Source organism: Grammomys surdaster, unplaced genomic scaffold, assembly GCF_004785775.1.
Source record: "Grammomys surdaster isolate TR1022 unplaced genomic scaffold, NIH_TR_1.0 313, whole genome shotgun sequence".
NCBI lineage: Eukaryota > Metazoa > Chordata > Mammalia > Rodentia > Muridae > Grammomys > Grammomys surdaster.
This window is the reverse complement of record NW_021604732.1, coordinates 3965382-3988351: the sequence shown is the minus strand read 5'-3', so window position 1 is coordinate 3988351 and position 22970 is coordinate 3965382. Positions and strand designations below refer to the sequence as shown.

Sequence of the window (22970 nt, the reverse complement as noted above, 5' to 3'; positions counted from 1 at the left end):
TAGGTCAGCAGGATCCTTTTGAGAACATTGCCATACAAGTTATTACCCCAAAGCCTGACTTTTACTGTGGCCCATGAGATATCCATGACATAATTCATAAGGTAGAAAACTCCCTTCCCTGCCAGCATCCCAATTTAATAAACACACCCCTGTCATCATTTTTGCCTGTTTTTTTTCCTACCTGTGCTTGAGGAATGCACAAAGAGTATATTTCATTAATTAGCCGGATGTCATACACTTAGAAGGTATTTTCTCCACACCCAGTTTTATAGTCATTCAAAAGTAAACCATCATCGTTCCAAGGCTGAGGCTTTATGTTTCATTAGTGTGGAGATGGATGGATATTACATTTTGCAGGAGGCCATTTGAAACACCTGCCCATGATTACATCCCCAGCTTCACTTCTGTACTTGCAACTATTCTGATCCTCACTTTACAGTAATGGTGCCTCCTTAATACCCTTGGAGTCACTGAAGACAATGTATGACTATAGATGCTTAGGTGAGAGGAAGAAGGAACATTTGATAAGTAATCAGCAGGCATGGTTTGGAGAGCCTGAGTCAGGGATCAGAATTGTTGCTTTGACTTTGGCTGGTTGATGGCAATAGGAGCCTCCTGATTTGGACATAGGCCTAACAGGCAGCTGGAGATCTGTGTAGTTCATGGCTTCAGAGGAAGCTCGAAACACAGCTCCCATGCCTAGCTTCTAAATCTAGCTCCCACACCCAGCTCCCATTTTTGTCCTTAGGAAGTGAGGAGAGGGCTGGCAGGATGGCTGAGTCAATAAAGCATTTACTCTAGAGAACCTGCTTTCAACTCTCAGAACCCACATTGGCAATCCAAGTCTGATAACATGCTTATGATCACATCTCTGGGGAATCATAGACAGACAGATCTCAGGGACCCACTAGATGACAGCCTAGCCCACTTGGTGAGTTTCAGGCTAACAATGAGACCTTGTCTTAAAATCAAGGGGGATGGCACCAGAGAAACTATACCTAAGATTGTCCTCTGGCCAGCAAACATACACACACACACACACACACACATACACACACACACACGCCTGCAAATAAACTTTCAAAGAAAATGGAATAAGTTCATGACACCATGCTACTCATCCCTGCAACCAAGATCCCAAAATAAAAGCAACCAGCTATGGTGGATGCCTCCAAAGAGGTCACTAACACTGCAAGGCTATGCAGAGAAAGAAGTCTCGAAGCAGGCACTAACAATCCCAAATTCTATTCGTTGAAGGACAGTACTTTCCTCTGCTTTGCTTGTCTGTCTCCAAAGAATCTTATTCAAAACAGGGGTAACATTTCACTGAAGTACAATGACTATCTTTCACTGGAGAGGTCATTACACACTGTGTCCTTCACACTCATGAAACCCTGACTCCACTTCCCCCAGTCGAATGAAAAGGTAGCCATGTTCAGATCCCGAGTAACGACAGTGCAGCAATGCAGAAATCTGATTTTCTACAGAGTGAATTAAGTAGCTGTACATCACCACCCACTCATTTAGACACTTCAAGCACATGCATAAATATCTACTCTGCCAAGGGTGACTATTGAACTCTCTCGTTGGTAATGTGTGGGAGTGGACCTACATGCTAATTCATGTTGGTTTGGGGGATAATATTTCTATCTTTCCATTGAAAAATATTCCTACTTAAAAAGGCCTTGTTTAAGGACTAGCCTTCAATGCATCCTCTGTCTCTCTCCTCCCTCTGTCCTCGCAGCATGTCCTTGTCTCTGTAGAGTCTTCATTATCCTCCATTCTGGGTCTTTTCCCCACCTCATTTACAGGTAGCCTGAATTATTTTGAGCAACACTGCACATCTCTTTTTATATCCTGTCTGTAAGCCACTGGGAGGAAAGTCCCTTTTGTGGGCAATCTTTTTGCATTTCTAGAAAAGGAATCATGGTTTATGTCCATACACAGTCTTCCCTGGATGGTCCATGCACGTGGAGCTCCAGCGGGGCTCAGATTAATGTCTCTGGATTTCAAATATGAGGGATGACAAAGGCAGATTTATTTCCTAGAATCTTGCAGGATCCAAAGAGGCTGGAACTTGGAACACTGTAGCTCATGGTAATTGCCCCCCTCCCTCCCATTTTCCTCTCCATTCATAAATACTAAGATTTTCTGTGGCTGGATATTTATAGGTACATTTATTGAGCTTTCTGCTTTAAGCAATGGCTTTATGGAAGATGTACAGTTGTGGAGAGAGGCAGCCTCACACGCAACTGCTCTCGGGATTCTAATTTCTACAATAGTATAGGTTTGGCACCAAGGGGCCTGAATAGTGGCCACTGTCAAACACTGGTATGTATGTGTGCACCTCATCTTCCAGTCCAGCCACTTAGGCAAATTTGTGGGGACTGTGCATGGGAGTGCTTGAAAGGGCTTCAGGAATGCTGCTATTATCACTGTGGTTCATCTCTAGTTTCAGGTTCTATTTACTTGAATTTAAGGCCAATTGCGGCATCAGTTTCTCTCTTTCTTTCCCCTGTGGCAAGATGCTGTGTCCTCGCAGTGCTAGAGTGCAGGGACCCTGTCAGCTTGCATGCGCTAACACTTTATTATCTAATGATCTAATATGCAACAAGGCAGAGTGCCTGTGCTCATCATCCTGACACAGAATGCCGGGAGAAGTGACTAAATTACTTTATGTACCATTAGCGCTAGCAGCTATGGTGAACTCACCGGCAGCATTTATGCAAATGCCTGTGAATACACTCTAGTGGCTTTGTCAGGGAGCTGTCTGACAAGCAGTTTAAATGCTCATTTTTTAGGGTATATATGTATATGTATATATACATATATATAAATAAAATTTGGACATGCATATGTTTTTTTCTCCCTTTTGTGTCCCTTTCCTTTTGGAAACTCTTTGACATCTTTCATACTATGTGGCAACTGAGGAAAGCAGAGAAGATTAGCAAACTCCCATCTCATGGTCTTTCCCATGAGTCAGGTGATCTCTGCTGGTAGTGTTCTTTACATACTGGGCTTAAAAACAAACAAAAACAACAACAAAAACCCCAGCTCTTATGAGCTTGTACAGCTTCTCTATGTATTTCTAAGGAAAGAAAAACAGTGATGATATTAATTGAGTTTTTTTTTTTTATAAAAGAACTATTCAATAGTCATGAGTTCTGACCCAAGGTTCTACGTTGTTTTGTGGCTCAAATAGAAATTGAAAACAAAAACAAAAATCAAACGTACTTTTTAAAAATGGAAAGTGATGAATATTTAGCTTTTGTGGTCACTGGATATGAGTGAATTAAATTTCCCTTCAAAGCAGTTACAGAGAGATGAAATGTGAACATGCCAGGATCCCAAAATTAAAGAAATCAAAATAAGAGTGGGCTTTGGTTAAACTACACTTTGGAGGATAAAGAACGGTGACAGGCTCACTGGATCATGTCCCCTGTTGTAATTACAGCTTTATAGGGACTAAAAGTGGATCTGTGCCACCACCAGTCAGCTCTGACCTTTTGATCCCCTCTCCCTGCCAATATGGTGTTAGTCTTGCTCTTTAGCATGTATCCTTCTTTTTTTTTTTCTTTTTTTTTTAATTTCTTTTTTTTTTTTGAACATGAAATGCTTTTTTATAGCATGTTTTAAAAGGGGAGGGGGTAAGAGGGTCCAGGTGGTGGAAAAGTACAAAATCTTCTTGGCCTGTGCCTTGAAACATGTCATGGTCTATATGGTACACTGCCTTGAATTATGATCTACCTGCAGTTCTTCAGAAGATAAGCATGTATCCTTCTTAAAGCCTCTAGCTTCAGGCTGGACAGTTTTTGCTTCTGTTGCTTGCCCCAGAGTATTGAGTCTCGCTGTGTCCCCTCTGCCCAGCTGTATTTAAATGAGTTGTGGACATGAGGAGAAAGGTGATTTGAGTTCAGAAAATTACCCCAGATTGAGGAAAAACCTGTGTAATAGAGTCCTGGGGGTATGTAGGAGAATCCATGTACCCTGAAACGAATCTTGAAAGATCCAGCTATCTGGCTGGAGATCTGGAGTCAGACAGTTCTAACTGGCTTTAAGTAATTGTGTACCTTTGGGTAGGTCTCTTTGCTTATGTGAATTTCAGTTGCTTATATGCTTACTTGGTTGGGCCATTCTAGACTCCTTTGGAACTCTGAACTTCAGCCATCGACATTGGCCTTTCCGTGTGGGGGTGGGTGTTGAAGAATCCAGTTCTCTAGCTCTCTAGCCAATGAATAAGATATCAGTAAAGTGGATTTCAAACCATTTACTTGTCCTAAACATCTATTGGATGTCACTTACTATGTAGAGTAGCATAAGGTAGACATGGCCCTTGTCTTGATGGAGTTTATTATGTAAATGGGAAAGAGACACAGAAAACAAAGTTGGCAACTGAATAATTACCCCAGGGCACAGAAGAGTAGACAAAGGAATTGTTAGAGGTCAGGGAAAACTTTAAAGATTTCTCATTTATGACCAAACTTGTGAGACTTTTACAAGGCAAAGGAACAGTGTGTGCAATGATGTTTGGCTTGGGTGACTCAGAGAAATCAGAAAGTGGGAAAGATGTTGCTTGAAGGCCAGGGGACTGGGTCAAACCTGGGTCTCCTTGGGGCAATTGTGAGCTGGTATGCAGGGCCAACAGGGCTTTGATGAACTCAGTGTCAATTATGTGGCCTCTTCCTGTTTCATGAAAGCCTGGGGCAAGATGGTGCAGAGCTGGTTGTAAGTTTGCTCTCCCTGCTGGGCTTCGGAAGCTCACCAGGGAGTTGGTTGCACCTGATGAGTACTGGGAACAGAACTGGAGTCCTCTAGAAAAACTAACATCTGCTCTTAACTACAGAGTCATATGGCCAGACCTTGACCTGTTTTCTATAACATTAGCAAGAGCACCAGGAGGTTGGTAACATCTTATTCCCCTGCAGAGATATTTGGAGTCAGCTCTCTGTAAGTCACTTGTGGATCTGGTATATATGAGGTGGAGAAAGGAGACCATGAGAAAACCATGAGAGTTAGATAATTTGTAAGACAACAACCGAAGGATTAGGAAACCCCCTGCTAGGAACAATATGGAAAATTGAAGGGCTCAAAGGCTTTTATATAAATATTTCTTGGCCAACTGGTCAACTGTGGGAAACTTCCAGTACTTATTATTTTGTTGGATCTAATAAATGAGCGAACCACACTTATTTTAATAAGCTGACTATGACGTTTTCCTTTGAGGGGTGGTGATGGGAGTCTGGTTTTGTTTTGGCCAGAAATGGCAAAACTTTTTTTGAACTTTTTTTTTGTTTGTTGTTCTGTATTTGATCAATCATGTGTCACAATTCCAATTGTGTTCATTTGTATAGTTCATTGTTCCAAACCAGGACCCTCCTTTGCTCTTGCTTTTCATTGGCGACTCCCTCATGCGAGAATTCAAAAGGAATCATGCAGTGACAATATGCAAATAAATACTTCCATGTTCTGTTCCTAAGCCCCTGTTTATAATGTGGGGTGTAGGAACAGAGATCAGTAGTTAGGTCTGAAGTAAAGATTCATTTGATTTAATTATGTGTTTTTGAATGTCTGTGTTTCTATATTTGGCTATGTGTATGTGAATTTGGGTGCCTGAGGAGTGTTTCAGGCGACTTTGGAGCTGTAGTTACAGGCAGCTGTGAACTACCTGACGACGGTGTTGAGAGCTCAACTTGAGTCCTCTGCAAGAGCTGTATATGCTTTAAACCACCATATCATCTCTTCAACCTCTAATTTTTCTCTTTTGTCAGTTATACTTACAGATTTATGTTACGATGGAGGTCTCTTTTGCTCTCATGCATGGCTTTGAGGTTGGACTAACAATTCTCTGGCCCTTTATCTCCTCATCATTAAGTGAAGGTTTGGTAGCACCTTTCAAGCTCTGATGATTCTGTTAGAATGTCTCTCACTTCTTGAGGAACTACAGACACAGCTTTTGGGGGTAGCTACCCAAACGCTGAGGTGATAGCTCTGCCAAGTTAGACCCACAGGCTAGCATAGCTAAAATGTAAAGCTTCCGGTTCAGTGAGAGACACTTTATCAAGGGAATAAGTCAAAAAGTGACAGAGAAAAACACCCAATGGATATCCTGCTTGGGCATTCATATGCATATGTAGGGGCATGCGCACCTGAACACATACAAACACACACACCAAGAGTTCATTTTGGAGCCCAGGCTGGCTTGAAAGTCATAATCCTTCTGCCTCTTTCCCTGAATTCCATGCATGACTTAAGATATCTTAAAATAGCTATATTTTTATCATAACTCATTAGGGAAAAAAATCACAGCTACTACTTCAAAATCATGACCTCATGGACATTAGTGTTTAGGGTAAGATTAAGCTTAGAGAAAGTATCAGATGATTTAAATAAAATCACAGCTCAATAAAATCAAGTAAGTAATTGCCTACGTGGTACTGGAATGTAGCAAAATTATGACTTACGTTTGAAGCATGCTGTTAGAAAGGCTTTAAAGATCAAAATAATAATAACAATAATAATAATGATACATTCAATTTGATAGAAAACATGTAAGGCCCTGTAAAATATTCATTTTTCCTTTTTTCCAATAAACACTGTTTTTGTTTGTTTGTTTGTTATCTGTTTGTTTTTTTGTTTTGTTTGTTTGTTTTTGTTTGTTTGTTGAAAGAAAACCTTTTAGGTTCATTTTACCATTAAGGTAGAGTTTCTATTCCAAAGAGATTTTAAAAATTAGAACCTCTCCTAAGCGATTGGCTCTATTTTTATTTTTAAACAAGCAATATCTGTATGTCAGAAGGCAGAGAAGGGACCTGAATCGAGAGCAAGCATCGGCCAGGGTCCGCCCAGGCAGCGCATTATGATAATGTGCACAGAACCAGCTGGACACTGAGTTAAGCTGACACTGTGTTGTCAAGGGCAGCGTCACCCATCAATTTCCAAGATAGGATTTGAGTTCAAATGACAGAGAGGGCAGCAACTCTGTTGAGGCTGATGCGTGGGGGAAGGGTGGGGAAGGCAGGGCAGGAACCAACAAGGCTTAAAGGCAGGAAGTCCTGGTGCCTCCGGAAGCCAGTGGCTGCTACCTTCCGGTGGCTGCTACCTTCCCTTCTAACTTTAACATCTGTCAGCAAGCCCCACCTGGGTCCTTGCATGATTAGAGTCTTCTTCATGAGGTGGGGGTGGGATATGGCTGTGTGTGGGTTACTGATGCTAATTTTAACTCCCAAGAGAATGGGGTACCAGCTGCCGGAATGGAGGCCAGCTCAGCCCAGGAAACAGGACTCCACGTGGCCTCTTATCCACGGAGGAAGCACATTGTGGGTACAGTGGCAATTGTTTATTTTGTTTGGTTCTTGATCTTTGACGAAAGGGTCTCACTGAGCCCTGGCTATGTAGCCAAAGCTGGCCTTGAACCCCGTTGTTCCTCCTGCTTTCACCTCCTAGATGCCGCAAGCACTGGTATGAGCTGCCTGACTTTATAAGCAGCATTTCTTAGTGCAGGCTGGAAGCATCCTCAACTTTTAATCCACCCATTTCAGTTCTTTCACAGTGTAAGACCATCAATGATGGTTCATTTGCTTTTCATTCAGTCGTTTATCTAGTCAACAAATATTTACCGGCTCTCTGCCTACTCTATCAGATAAGTGGAGTGCAGAGGTGAGCAGAGCAGAGGGCAGGCATTAGCATGATGATGTACAGCTACGCATACATGCCAATTCATACACAGGAAATAATACTAATTAGGATGATTTAAATGGGAATGCTGATAAGGGCTGTGAAAAAGAAATACAGACTGCTAAGAAGGCTTAATGCAAAGGAACCAGCCAAGTCTGAGGAGTCAGGGAAACTTCACAATTTTGAATGAGTAGCAGTTAGTGAAGTAAAGAGGAAAAAAAGTCAGGCAGAAGAGAGTATGTTGTTTGACTATTACATTAGGATAGACCATTAGACATTTGAGGGGGAAAGGTGGCCTAGGTCTAAGAACTGCTTCTGAGAAGTGAATTTAGAAATTTTACATGTGTCAGTTTTTCTTTTTTGGATGGACAGAGAAGTCCATTGTTTCCTTTCCAATCTTGTGATGAATGCTACAGCTCCTGGTCCAACAGATTGCACACTATAGACTCAGGCCTGTGTCTCCAGGGATAATGATTTTTCTATTGAGACAGTACTCAAGGTGCGTTTGATCCAGTGATGAGTGTTTTGAAAAAAAAAAAAAAATTCAATGCTCTTAACAGCCAGGGGAGGGCAGTGCAGTTACAAAATCCACTTAAAAAGAAGGGAAACTGAGGCCAACTGTTAAGGATTTGGGTGTGGCTAAATGGAGAGTCAAATTCGTTTCTGTACCCTTTAAACTTCCAAGTGGCTAACACAGGGGTCATGACGACCGTTTTTTCCCATTGTCTAGTCAAAGCCTCTCTCTCTGTATAGTGGACTTCAGAAGTTGAGAGGCTCTTGCTATTTGAGCCCGTAATGTAAAACTTGCTCCAGTTGAAACAAATTGACGACATTACTCAAAGGCAAACTGAAAAGCCAGGCCTATGCTCAATCCCAAGGGTGAGTTACTTGGCTTGAGCGGTGACACATGGGAAGGCGCTTTTCTGGGTTAAGATAAAAACTCCTGGTATCACATCTCGCTATCGGATGCCTTATCTCCAGCTCCCTGGGCCAGTATTGCAACCTGAAATACTCAGTGGACAGAAATGAAACTTTATAGAAATTGGGTGATCATCACCCTTATCAGATGAATATGACGCCATCCGAAGGATTTTAGCCAACCTTGTGTGTGGGGAAGGGGGCAGTCTGAGGATCATAGGGCTGTGTAGCTTCCCTGCCAGCCTGCCACATGCAAGTTGGCAGGAGAGCGACAGCAGCTTTTAAGATCCTTCTGTAACATATGTGCAGGCCAGTCATAGCAGGAGCCCTGAGGTGAGAAACCGACCAGACAGGCACCAGGGCAGGAAGAGAAAATGAAACACCAAAGTAGCACTCTCTAGACCATGGAGTACACAAATAGGTCTACAACCACCTAACACATATCTGATCACTAAACATGAAAGCAGAACTCTGCTACTAATAGATTCTTATCCCAATCTGTGCAATCGATCAATATTTTATACATGGACACATGCTCCTCTGTGGCTGGCTTATTTGAGGGTTTTAAGAATCAAGATCCTAACTGTTTAAAATCATATCCTTTATCTGCAGTTCTAGTCCAGAATAAGTTGGGGGACAGGGACAGGGAAGGGTTCAAATCTGAAATGTCATCATACCAGGCTCTTCTAATGACTATAGGGCAAAGTAATAAAAATGCCATGATATCTACCTTTGTAAAACATGAATGGATAGTAACACAGTTTGCCCATTGTTTAGGAGATCATTAAGATGAGCGTGTATGTTATAAAATGAAAAATTTCTTTCCTCCCTTTTCTGCTTCCTCAAAGCTCTTCCTCTTCCTCACAGTCCTTCACTGGTAAACCCTGCTGCTAACCAAGTCACTAAACCAACAGTGTTCTTTGAGGAGCTATTGTGTGCGGCAAATCTATAAACTCAGGCCTCAAATTTGTCTACCTTTTAACTTTGGCAGAGTCCTAGAAGGTGCTTTTGATTCGGTTAGTTGGTGGAACTCAATCCTTATTGGGGGAAAAAAAGTTGGTGAAAATGTAAAATGTCTTTAAGGTATTGTATCAGATTAATCTATGTGTTAATAATGTTTTATACTTTTCTTCATATATAAAAAAGTCTCTAATGAAGATCATTAAAATACACAGAGTTCAGGTTTCAAATGAAAGTAAAAGGACACTGCTCTGTGCTGTGTAAATTCCTCGGAGTGCTGGTATCACTTATATTCCATGTACAAATTCAGGGTGTGTTTAGTGGCCCTTGTAACTTGCAACAATAGAGATGTTTCTGTGCCTGGAAGTTTGGCATCATTTTCAATGTTACTGTGTTTAGCTTGGCGCCTGTGATGTTATGCAAGGATGCCATTTTTCTGAACTTGGAAATAGAAGAAGGAAATAGAGAGATTTTACTATAGTTCATATGTGGGTCTGTGTCTTAGGGGAGAAATAACTTTACTTGGAAAGTGAATAGTAACACTCTGTAAAGTTAATAAGTATCCACCCTCTATATTAGGGACAAGGAATTACACAACTGGTATTTTATGGAACTTTGGCTGTATTTATAGGATCAAAGTGACCATTTATGTGCCAAACAGGACACATACTTCAGATAAGCAACAAAACTGAAGGGAGGCTGGGCTTCATCAATCAAAGCAGACTTTGAAAATCTCAAGTTTGGATGTCTCTGAGCTGCAACTTCCTCATCTATAGAGTAGAATAAGCTACTTGAGCTCACCCACCACTCAAAGTTAACGTCAATGGTGAAGCCCTACGAGCGCTAACCAGTGTTCAAATCATCAGGCATTAAATGCCGAGTACCACCATCATCCATCACTGTGCCAGTGGGTGGGGTTCCTGTCTGCATGAGATGTGTTGGATGGTTAGGCTGATTCTCTGCATGCATGTACACGCACACGTGCGTGCATACACACACATACACACACACACACAATTGTGCACAGGAGTGTGTCTACACACAGACATCAAGGTTAAGCTCTAGAAGAGCAAAGGGGAAGAGCAGGGAGTGACTCATGAATAACAAAGACAGAAGAACTTGAGAGTGGTCTGAGTTTTCTAGATTATGCTAGAAACCATCAGCTTCATGCAGAAGCTGCATCTTTTTGGTAAAGAACTGTGTGGAAGCAAGTGGAAACTTTCCCGAGGAAGAAATTCCAGGAAGATTTCACCTGCATTTGCATTTATGTATGCTCCCTTCTTCTTGAGAGGAATCGTTTTCTTCTTCATCATTCTTATTCCCATCAAGAATTTATTGCCCCTTTACTCTGAACATCAATTAGCTCATTTAAATTCACCACAGCCCTTGTGAAGTGGGCTTTTAAAAATAATTATTATCCCCAATTAAAGCGGCAGAAGCTGGGAGTTAGGAAAAGGGATTTGCACCCAGAGGTAAAGACAGAAACTGGCCAGGGAGCTGAGGACCCCTGGATCCATAGGCAGTGCTGCATCTGAGCCCAGAGCTACCTCTAGGGTAGGATAGGGGAAGTCAGCCATACTCAAAAGGGCAAAAACTGGCATCCATTCATTTAGCCTTGTAGAGTAAACAGACTTTGAACACAATTATCATGTTGTAGAAATGAATTGGGAAAGGCAAATATCTTGGCTTTTTTTTCTTCTTCACAGTTCTGGCAGGATAATTCAGATTCCTAGTAGTCCTGTAGGACGTTGAATCAGTACCTCATAAAGCTTACACAGAGATGGAATTCCCACCCCTCTTTCCTCATCATGTGCAGATAAGTTTGATGATCCACCTTTCGGTCCTTGTGACGTCACAGATCATCACCACGGAAACATCTGTGCTGTAACAAATGCTGGCTTGCAGCACCATTGGCCATGTTAGGGAGGAGAGGAAACTGGTTCAGCATGATAAGGCTCCCAGTCATGAAAGTTCACTCCAACTCTCATTTGCCATGGCAGCTGTGCTTGTGGAGAGAAATACAAATAGGGAGTTATTTGCAAAAGCGAAAAGCGTAGCCCGTTGCTTATTATAAGTTGGACAAGGTTAAAATGCAGCTCAAGTATAAAACACGGGTTCCTTAAAAATAGTCACTGTCTATGCTCTCTTGCACGATGACAGTGGAAATCCTTCAGGGCACTTCTGCCCAGCTGCTTATACAAAAGCTATGTGCATACAGCAGAAGACAAGCTCAGGAGCCTCCCACGGGCTCTAGGAGCGGATGTAATGCAGAACCAGAGTGGCCATGGTTACACTTTACATTTAGTGTTTGATGAGTCAGTGGCAGCATTAGTCACTGCAGAAGTGAACTGCTGAGAATTGATTGCTGATTTGGGGAGGAGTCATATGCTGTGTGCACTGGTGGATTATGGGTGGGAATCTAGCCTTTAGTCCTATGTCGGCTTGGGCTGTGGTTTGCATAATATTTTGAATTGGCAAGAGTGTGGTGTGGTTGATTGAAGGGGTGGTAGATGAGGGTCACAAATAGGAACAGATTAAAATGACACATGCGTTTGCAAATGCCCCAGTGAGTTTCGTTACTTCCTACACTAACTTTAGTTAGAATTTAGTTAGAATTTTGTTGCTGACAGAAAATGTTATACAGAAAAATCTGGATGCAAATTCTTTTTATAAACTAAAGAGCTGCTAGGACAGGTCCCATATACTCAAAGGTCAGCAGTTATATCTACTTCAGCAGTGTTCTTTTCCTGTTGAATTAACTTTCTGCCTGCTCCTGTGAGGGCTTGCTTTGTAGTCCTTTCTGAAGGGATTTGAAGGTATCATTCCTAGAGGATGTCCTGGAATGTGCAGGGCACCTCATAACTGGCAGTAATGATGAGCAGTTAGAAGTTCAGTTATCTAAATGTGTTTACAAGATCTGTCCTGTCCGATAGAACCTTGTGAAGGTAAATTTCTACCAGTAGCTCTTTACCTCTGGCAATATAAGTAGTATGAGTAAGTAAAGCATTTTTTGTAGTAATTAAACATTGAATAAGTTATTTGTGGATAGTGGCTCCTGCAACTGTGTTAAACAGGTTAAATAATGAGATTGAATTACAGTTAATTAGTCTCATTGATGATAAAATATGAAGGAGAAACTCTGAGCCTATGTATATGCACATATCCATGTCATAAGAGTAGATTGTGTGTGTGTGTTTGTATATGGCTATGGTGGTGGTGGTGGGGAAGTCCACAGCTTAGAGTCATCTACTTCCAGAATGAGGACCACCCCTTATTACCTGTTTAAAATTTTTGTAAGTTGAAAGAATCATGAGGCATCTACTCACACATTCTAGAAACGTAATAACGTCTGCGTAGGAAGTTTCACTGTGCTCTCCTATCTAAGCTGTTCAGGGAAGACAACTACTTAGACACAACACCTATGCCCATATCTGGAAAGGCTAACTTATTTGATGGTCTGCTGTATCCATCCACCACATGGTGTGGAGTCACTGTGAAAGAGTGGATGGGATATCTACAGATGGGTGCTAGGTTACTCTGGGGCCCCTCCTTAATCCACAGCAGGTGTTGCCTTCTTCACAAACATACAAACACATCTACTGATCATGTGTCTGTAAACAGCTGACGAGCAAGGCTCTAAAAGATCCTTCATTCATGCACCGTAGCCATATATACCATATATGCCATATATATTATATATACCATATATACCATATATGCCATATATACCATATATGCCATATATATTATATATACCATATATGCCATATATACCATATATACCAGGTGTACCTGGGAAGTTTGTCATTGCCCCTCTCCTCTATGTTCTTTGTCATTGAGGCAGAGCTGGTAATTCTAGACCCGCTCCAGGCATTGCCTCTTGGTCTTCTGGCCATTACCCTGAATGCTCCCATAATTCAACTTGTCCAGTTGAAAGACTGAGCTAGCCACTGTTTCTGAGGGTAGATGCAGGGAGCACCAACCAAATTCAGCTTGGTTTATTCAAGATGGATCTATAAGTTGCAGCCTCTCCCAGGCCTCATCCCAGCAAAAAAAATAAGTTTTCCGAGATACGTGCAAAACCTAATGGAAATGACAGTGAGACTACCTGCAGCTTTTTGGTTTGAAAGCTACTAGTACTAACTCTCTTGTAGTGGGAGGTGGGGAGTAAAGCCCAAGTGACTGTCTTCTGCCTGAGCCATCTATTCAGAAATATACAGCATCTGTATATATCTCATTTTTTTTTTTTTGCGAAGTTACCACACTTATCTTCCTGTTCCGCTTTTTCAGGCAAATGTCACCATCCATACCCAGGCTGACAGTACGTTAAATGAACTCTCAAATTCAGTAAGGAGAGGAAACCTTGGGACAACATCAAATAGTAGATTTGAAATGCTTTTAAACTTTTTAACACATTTTTTTTTCGTGTGCACCAAGCCAGACTCATGTAATGTCAAATCACGTGCACGCATCTCTCCTTCCCCTGAACCCTGAGTCCTGCTCCCAGACACGAGAGAGCTAAAAATTCGTATTCAGCTGGGGAAAGGCAAGGCTTGGTGAACAGATGGAGCCGAGTTCAGCATAAAGGTTTAATCCTATCAGGCTGATTCCTGTATGGCCATCTGGATAATCCCACACACACATTCAAGTCCCGTTAAAAATACGACTCCAGCCAAGATTAATGTCACAGATTTTCCATTGGACATGTTCATATTTGACTTTATGATTTTCCCGGCCCAGGAAGGTTGCTTGTGAATAAAGGCTAGTGTATTCCTTGAAGAAGTGGTTACATGATTTTATTGTTGTTGTTGTTCAATCTGAAAATGGTTTCCCCTTTTCTTAATATTGGATGTTTGTTTGTGGGGATGATTTCCACTCCTTTGCCTCCCTAGCTCACCTTCCTCAAACTGTTCATCTAACAGGTTAATTAGGAGAAGACGGTAAAAATTATTTTGTGCAGAAAAGTTTCCCTTGTTGGAATAAAAGGACTTATTTAACTCATGGTGCCATCAGAGGCAAGCAGTTTCACTACTGCTTCAACAAATAGCACAATTGGATCCATGAATAATTCATTCTGAGGGTTTGCCTACTCTCCATGACTATTTCCCCATATTACTTAGCAATGGAGTGGCTGACAATCACAGAACAAGGAGAGGAGAGAGAAAGCTCGTGGCGACATTTGCCTTTCACTGTTTCAGAATTAGAATTCTGTGCATTTTAATTCTGACTCACATATGCATCGCAAGTTGGAATGGAATGTATTCAGTCCTCCTCGAGTCACAAAATTCTGAGCTTCTGTGTGTATTTAACAAACAATTTTTGTATATTATGAAACAATGCTATGTTGGCTGTCATTAAACCCGAAAGCCTTCAACAATCTTTCAAGTGCAATTTAGAAGTTATAGGCACATCAAAATGTCAAGTTTTTTTCCCCACAGCTAAATTGTTAAACAGCCCTGAAGAGCGAAAGTGAACAGAGTTCTCGTTCTCAGAGAGACAGACTCAGAAATTCAGAAGCAGTTGCCCTGGAATGTCCCAGAATACAGTTGTGACCACACTTATGGCCTTCTCTGGCTCAGGCACTGCTGTGTCCACTGGTGACACTAGGATCTTCAAAAGAAATAAGACAGCAGAAAATTAAGTAGGAAGAGGATAGGTGGTGGGCTGGGTCTGTGATTGGCAGGTGGCATCACTTGGGCCAAGTGGAGATAACCACTTCCTGCCTATACAGGAACAGTCTTTGGAGCAATGTTTCCATCTAGTGACTGGGAGGTTTTTTTCTTCCTCCTTTTTCAGAGCCATTAATGCTGTCAGAGCAAAGGGTTTTTCTGCCAGATGAAGTCACTTTGGGATAAAGGATGCGAAGCGCTTGAAAGTCTCGATTTCCTCATGGAATATTTAATAGGTTTAATTGCTGTGTCTGGTATTGAGATATCTCTATATCATGGCTTACATTTCCCTTTAAAGTGACAAATACCACACACACACACACACAGAGAGAGAGAGAGAGAGAAAGAGAAAGAGAGAGAGAGAGAGAGAGAGAGAGAGAGAGAGAGAGAGAGAGGAGAGACTCTTGTATATAAAATGCTGTAATTCTTTGCAAAGCAACATCTAGATATTTTGCTAGACAAAGCAATAAATGCAGATCAATAGCAAAATGAAACACACTCTAATAAGTGATAAAATACTTAATTACACAGTGCGATTGCAGAGGACCGTAAAGAAAAGCAGAACCAGCCTCGGGTAACTCCACAGAGCAGTATGTGTTGCTGCTGCAGCTTTCATGATAGGGCTGTCACACCTGGTCACTTCCTAATAGAATTTATTTCTTGTGAATTGGGGGGCACTTGTAGTTGGGCTTGCATTCTGCACATGGGACCACCCCCATGGGTGGTAGATGTCTGATGTAGTGTTGTGGCAACTTCTAGCTTCTCAGGCACACTGTTGGCCCAATAACAGACCCTGTACTCATGGTGAAGGTGGAGAGGCCTTTAACTGCTTGTTTGGAAAAAAAGGAAGAATTGGGAAAAATAATCATTTCACTCAAAAAAGTAGCATGACATTATTGAGACTGCTCACTGGGTTGAAATGGAGCTACTCCATGGTCCAAGAGCTTCTGGAATGGGGTTACTCCAAAGCACAGCATCACTAAAACCCAGCAGATAAACAGGAGAGAGGTTTTATGAGCAGACAAAGGTGTCATTGCCAGACTGGCAAGGTGATTCACCAGCTAAAGGTACTTGCTGCCAAGACTTACAAACCCGAGTTTGCTTATGTGTGACCCACATGGTAGAAGGGAAGGACAGATCCTCTCATGTTGTCCTATCAGGCCGACTCCTCTATGGCCACCCTGCACTCTTATGTGCTTACCCTGGCATGTATATACCCCCATAAACAGACAGACAGACAGACAGACAGACAGACAGACAGACAGACAAAAAATGTCAAAAATAAATTAAAAGAGTCCAGCTTACAGGTCTTGCATTTTCTGCCAAGCATCAACCATTAGAACATCAACAGTAAAGATACTTTGTTTGAAACAGTTTGATACATTTCCCAATGAGCATTCATTTCAGACAAGTATCTTTAAGAACCAAAACAGTGACAACTCATCTCACTTTGGAATGTTCTGGTGTCAGGTCTACCTCTTCAGTCCATTCAGCTAACACATTAACAAGTAGCTCGACTAAAACACTTAGCAGGTTTGTTAATAAAACTCAAGACAAACATTATTATATATTATTATATAATAAACATAGACAAACTCTGGATGATGAATATACAGGGCCCTTTACGAAGGAAATGAACTCCAAATAATAGGAGGCCAATGATAATAATAATGAACGATTATGGCAGAAACAAGTATACAGCATACCTGATATGGGTTGGCACTTCCTGTGAATTTTGTGTCAAAACTGTGAGGTCTCAACCCCTGGAACCTACGACAGTCTCCATGGAGCAAGTGACTGTACTAAATGGTAAATGTGGAGTGATAGAATTGATGTCAGATGAGTTATCGGTCTTCACTAAGATACCAATAAAAGCTGGTGCTGTTCTTGCCACCTCCTTTGGGAGCCTTAGGTACCTGCCTTTTAGAATTGGTTGTTCATAGAGGGCTGGTTGGCAGAATGTTAGGAAAAAGAATCTGGTATGTCTCATGCGTAGACACAATGGAACCAGAGAGCAACTTTGTACCCACTTCACAGTTCACAGTGAATACCATCAGGAGATACAGACTATGATTCGAAACTTCCTAAGTTTGTAAATTTTGCCAATTGATTGAGTATTATTTGCCCATGGGATACAAAGACGGAAAAGGAGGGAATAGAGCCACACAACACATCTCTACTGAGGCTTCTAGCATGGGGCAAAGATGGCGGCCAAACACTCATTTTGGAAACGAGGTCCGATAGACCTTGAACCTGGGTCATCGTTATGGCTGCCCCCAATAAGAGAGGCATCGGTCAGAGCACAAAGAGATCTCAGAGGCAAAACCAAGAGCAGCCCCAGGACCCTGCTGATCGCCACACACACCACTAATTCATCTCAATGGGCAGGCACCTCTGAGCTCAATTAACCCTTATTCCCAAGGCCACCCATAAACCCTGAGGTAAACACAGCTCTCCAGACCCTGGCTTTCTATCAATGAAATAGGTCATTTCTATTGGAGGCCGAGCTTGTAAATTCACCTTGCTGATCAAGAGCTCAGTGCTCTTGGTTGCAAGCAGGCAGGCCCCTGCATCATGTAGCATTGATTCTGTAAGCCAGACAGTTTTAAACTGCTGAGGGCATCTGTGATTTCTTCTGCCTTCTGAGGTGATTTGAAGAGAATATACATGTTCTGGAGGTGGAAGCGGCAATCAGAAATGTCCCCAGTGCAATTGTCTGCACACACATTATGTACTGGAAGCTGAATGGTTTCTCTCTTTCCTATCCTTTTTTTTTTTTTAAATTCTTCCTTTTCTTTTCCTTCCCACAGCAGCTATTGTTCAAAAGCAAATTGGAAATCTGGTAATTAGGCCCTGACTCACGGTGTAGTATTAAAGTCCTGAGCCAAAGTTCAACACCCTGAAATGAAATTTAAACCAATTAATCTGTTAGATTTTTATCGCTTGTCCGTGTTTTCTCAGCAATTCCCCCAGCACGTGGCCTTTGATCAACTCTCATACAAACGCTAAAATGTGTGCCTGCTGCTAGCAAGACGGAATGACATTAACATGGTCCTCATAAAACAATCAGAGCAGAGAGGCCCTCAAACAGGCAGGGCATAGTAATATTTAATAAAAGCGCACACATAATCTTCAGAATTAGCATTTTGTGCCTTGCAGTACCTTTGGGAGAAGAGCTTTTATTTGTGGAGTGATCATTATAACAAAGAGGCGCTACCTAATAATTCCCACTTTAATTCTGCAATGTGCCAGGAGCATTTCAGAACCATTATGCTAAACTGGTGGGGTAATCATGTTATTGTCACAGTTTGAAGGAAGGAAAATCTCGACTTTGGTGGCTGGTGAGGGGTGGGAGAGGCATTAAAGAAAAGAAGGGGGGAAAACTTTTATTTTTAATGAAATTTAGAACCCAGAAATAGGTCCTGTTGCCCTTGTGGACAGAGCGTGAAAATGTGCGGCTGGGAAGGAGTCTTTCATTAATTAAACCACGAATTTTCTTTCTTTCTTTCTTTCTTTCTTTTTTTTATAAAGCAGTCTTGCTTTCAAGTCTGATCCTTTACTTCCTATTTCATAATGGTTTTTTGGAGAAAGAATGCTATCGATTATCCCGGCTTGTTATTGACTCCTGTAAGTCTCCCCATTTGGAAATTCTACTGAATCTAGCTAGGGTGTATACTAAAGTAGTGAACTCGCGCTCTGCCTCTGTGAGTAGATGGTATCAAGGCAAGTGAGGCCATAGCTGCTCAGGGGTTCAGCCGGTATCCTTAGACAACTTGCTAGTGGGATGGAGGAGAGACCCAGGGTCTCTGAACAGCCCCAGCTGATGATAGGTGCTTGCCGGGTTCCTTTTAGTATTGATTTGCTCTAAAAAGTACAAATGTCATCATGTGTCCTGCTTCACTGAACTCTTTACTTATATATTACCATAATATATGCTCAGTGGAAAAGCCTCAAGCCAAATGAACATTAATAGAGTAAAAATTAGTAGCCTTCTTTTCCTGTCAGACCCAATCCGGTCATGTTCCCTTCTCATAAGGACTCACTGTGGACAACTGATGTGCATCCTGTCTTCTAGACACCTGATCACATCTAACCTGGAAACACACACACACACACACACACACACACACACACAGAGGTTTACTATATATAATTTTACAAGTTATCTGGAACCCTTTTTTATTAGTTTGTATTGTTGTTACCACTCGGGATTTTCCCTCTGAAGTTTGGAAAGATAGTATTGACATTGGTTCCATACTTTTAGGGCTCAGTGTTCTTTCCTCTGACTTCTGAACAGCTGTTCCTAGTATTTGAAAGCATGGCCACTTTCCTTAAGTTCAAGTATTTCCAAGTGTGTGCATACACACCCTTATACACTCCGCACTCTCATGTATCCCTCTCCCCCAACCCCCCCATATCCACATACACCCAGACCCCCCACAAACACACACACACACACACACACACACACACACACACACACACACAATCTTTGTATTTTATAAACAATAAGTGGATAAACAAAGAAAGGAGTCAGGTATAAAGTTATCAGGTCTTGTCCATGTAATGGTCAAATCTCTCCTGTTGACAGATTTCTGTTGGATGCTCCAGTATGCCCTTCCCTGTCCTTGTATGCTGTGGTGAGGAGTTTGGAAGAGACATTGATTATCTAAACAATTATGTCTGTATCACAAAAAAATCCCCAGAAACCCCAAGGTTAATAGATGCTAAGTGAAGATCATTTTGCATTCTGCACGGGCAAACACAGCCCCAGCATTTAATGACACCACCAGAGTCCATGTTTTTCACCTAGATGGGGTTCTAACACCCAGTACAACTAAGCCAGTATTGCATATTTCCCCAAACGTTGTTTGTATGTGACCTTAGCACCTAAGTATATTGAGTTATAAGTCAATTTTTAAAAATCGGGTGATATTAGCAAAATGTTTTCAAAATGGTTGTATATTATGAACCTTTAATAGTTGTTAAATGTAACTTATCTGTTTTATAAACAGCTTGAAATTCTACATTGAATTATGCCATTGCCTCAGAAGCCCTTAACCGTGTGTGTGAACATTTTTAGTTTCTGGGAAAGCTTTTGTGTAAGAAAAAGTACTGGGCCCTTGAGACACTGATCCCTGCCCCCCATCCCATATAGCAAAAAATGGACAAGAATACAGTCCAGTCATAGATCCTTTATATGTTCTTGATTAATTGCTTTGTTTGGGGCTAAAGTGCAGGAAAGTAAATACCAGAGCTGCCCCGTTTTAGCTGCAGATGTGTTCCTGTGAGTTCAGCCAACACCAAATGTTTGGTTTGGATGTTTTTAGACTTCTCTGTGCAAGGTTTTGAGGATTAATTTGAATGAGGACCAAGGCCATCCCACTTGTTTGTGTGGTGGCACGTGAACACTGGTCCCACTGGGATTAACTTAATGTTTTCTTTGCTTATTGCAGAAGTTAAAACACCAGACTCTGCCAAATTTGACAAAGTCCAATACTAATTATTATTATTTTCCCAGCACTTCCCACTCACATTTAGAATTAACTGCTGTTCTCCTTGGCATCAGCATTTGGGAAGTCCGCCTTGAATACTTAGTGTTCATTAAAGAGGATGGTCTCCTCTCTCCTCTCTTCTTGCACAATATCTCACTTGCTTTCCAGTCTTGCTGAGGTGCTATCTGTGGCAGCAACCACTATCAGAGCACCAGCATGGTGCTGATTGGTTAAAGATTCTTTGTGGTGTCCAGGTTCCTTCAGAGAGGTTTCAGAATCATAATCCTACCATACCATGTATGTCTAGTGATTCTGTCCAGAGTACTCAATGCTCTTTAGGAGAACCACCTCCAGTCTGCTTGCAGTGACAGGTTTTGCAAATTATTTCCACATCTCCAAAGGCCATTTGCAATAGAAAGAGGAGAGATACAAGATCTTGGAAAAAGTCAGCCCTAAGTTTTTTTATGCCCAGGAAACGTAACAGAGCCAGGGTCATGAAGACAGTCTGTGGTTCAGCCAGGCCACAGCTATTTGTTTGCATAACTCACCTCAAGTGACCTGCGTCGTTGGATATATAAAACGGGACCCATGACATGTACTTGAAAATAATTGCAATGATTTTTAGTGAAGGGTGTTGCTATGTTAATGCTACAGAGAGAAAAGCGTGGAGCAGGAATCTTTCCTGCTCCAGCCTCCTGCCCACTCTGTTAGCTTTCTTTCCATTGGACAGGAATATTCACCCAAGAGGGTAGCAGTTTCCACTCTATGAAACACATTCAGCTTTGAAGCAATTCTATAAGGCTTCCTCAGTATTCTAATCTCTAGCATTGTTAAGTTCAGTTTGCTTTATGTGTTAAATTTCCCAAGCTTTCAAGGCTGCTAAAGATTTGGGTGAAATACTATATGCATCTCAATAGAATGACACGGATGTCTTTAAGAGCGAAAGTTGCTCCCCAGGATTCTGGTCCTGATATGGCTAAGAAATGCTGAGATCTGGAGGGACTTTCTGTTAGTGAAAAGATAAAAGATTTTTTTTCTTTTTCTCAAGTCTCCCATCATTAAAGTTTGGTTCTAACAGCAGACTCCTTCTCTTTTTCATGTGTGTTGAAAAGCAGCTACTCCCTGTATCAAAGCCATCAGCCCGAGTGAAGGATGGACGACGGGAGGCGCGACTGTGATCATCATAGGGGACAATTTCTTTGATGGGTTACAGGTCATATTCGGTACCATGCTGGTCTGGAGTGAGGTAGGTGTTGTCTGAACATTAATATCTAATAGCTTGGTCTAGTTGAAGACACTGTCTATACTTGAATTTCTAATAAAATGTGTAGGATTTAGTGGTACCACTCTGGGTGGCCCTTCTCCAGTCCACAAGAACTTTAGAAACTAGGAAAGATGAACTGAGTTTCCCAGGAGGTAAATGCTTGCTATTGGTATCACTTCCATCTAACCCATGAGCGCAACCAGACCGTTCTGTTTGGTGGTTTGTCTTCTTAGAGTTGCCATAGGGTGAAGGTCCTTTTGTATAATTGGAAGTGGAAAGACGATACAAGGTTATAAAATATATAGGAAAAGCTATTCAAACCTTAGGAAGTCAATTATGTGTGGATACTCCATAGATAGAATGTACTGTGGTTTGAGCTTCAGAGACTCCTATTCATATGTCAGTCATAATGCAGGGAGCTCTTGACTTATTCAGTGACTCTCAACAAGAGTGAGTCGCTGGGGGACCCTGAAGAACCCAGGGTTTTTCCACAGTAGGAACATACAGCTTTCAGGTACCTTGTAGTGTGACTCTCACCATGTGACGATGACTGTTCTGTGTTTGAAGTGCTTTCAGCATGGTGATCTGACCTGGATGACATGTTTGGCAAATCATTAGCATTTATTTAAGATCTCAGAACAAGAGTATCATGATTTCAAGAGGCCACAAACAGACTCCTTTGTTATCTGAATTTGGAGCCTAGGTATCTTAGGCAGAACATTCAAAGTCCTCAGTTATCTCAGAGTGTAAAATAAAAGCAGATTTGGCACTACAGGAGACCACAGAGGTCACTCCATCCCACTTGCTTCCCACATAGTCCTACCTGTTCTGTTCTATGGAGTATTGGGATCTAAGCAGTGTACTCATCACTTGAGAGATTGTAACGCCCTTCTTTGTGTACGACAACCAACAACCTCTTGGGTGCAGCTTTTCTTGTTAAACATCTTCAGCCTTAGAGATAAATAGCCATTCAACTAAGAGTAGTGACCC

At 41.7% G+C, this 22970-nt stretch overlaps 1 protein-coding gene across 6 annotated transcripts in view; it reads left to right on the top strand.

The window, feature by feature from the left end:
• Window positions 1-22970, top strand: part of Ebf1 (EBF transcription factor 1) — a 379734-nt gene that overhangs the window by 263580 nt on the left and 93184 nt on the right. For 3 of the 6 annotated variants that reach the window (XM_028777670.1, XM_028777668.1, XM_028777673.1), the window contains exon 9: window positions 21832-21962. In XM_028777670.1, the coding sequence (XP_028633503.1) occupies window positions 21832-21962 (131 nt within the window). Of the gene's footprint in view, window positions 1-21828; window positions 21963-22970 lie in introns of all 6 variants that reach the window. The other 3 variants (XM_028777669.1, XM_028777667.1, XM_028777671.1) reach the window with 1 other exon arrangement.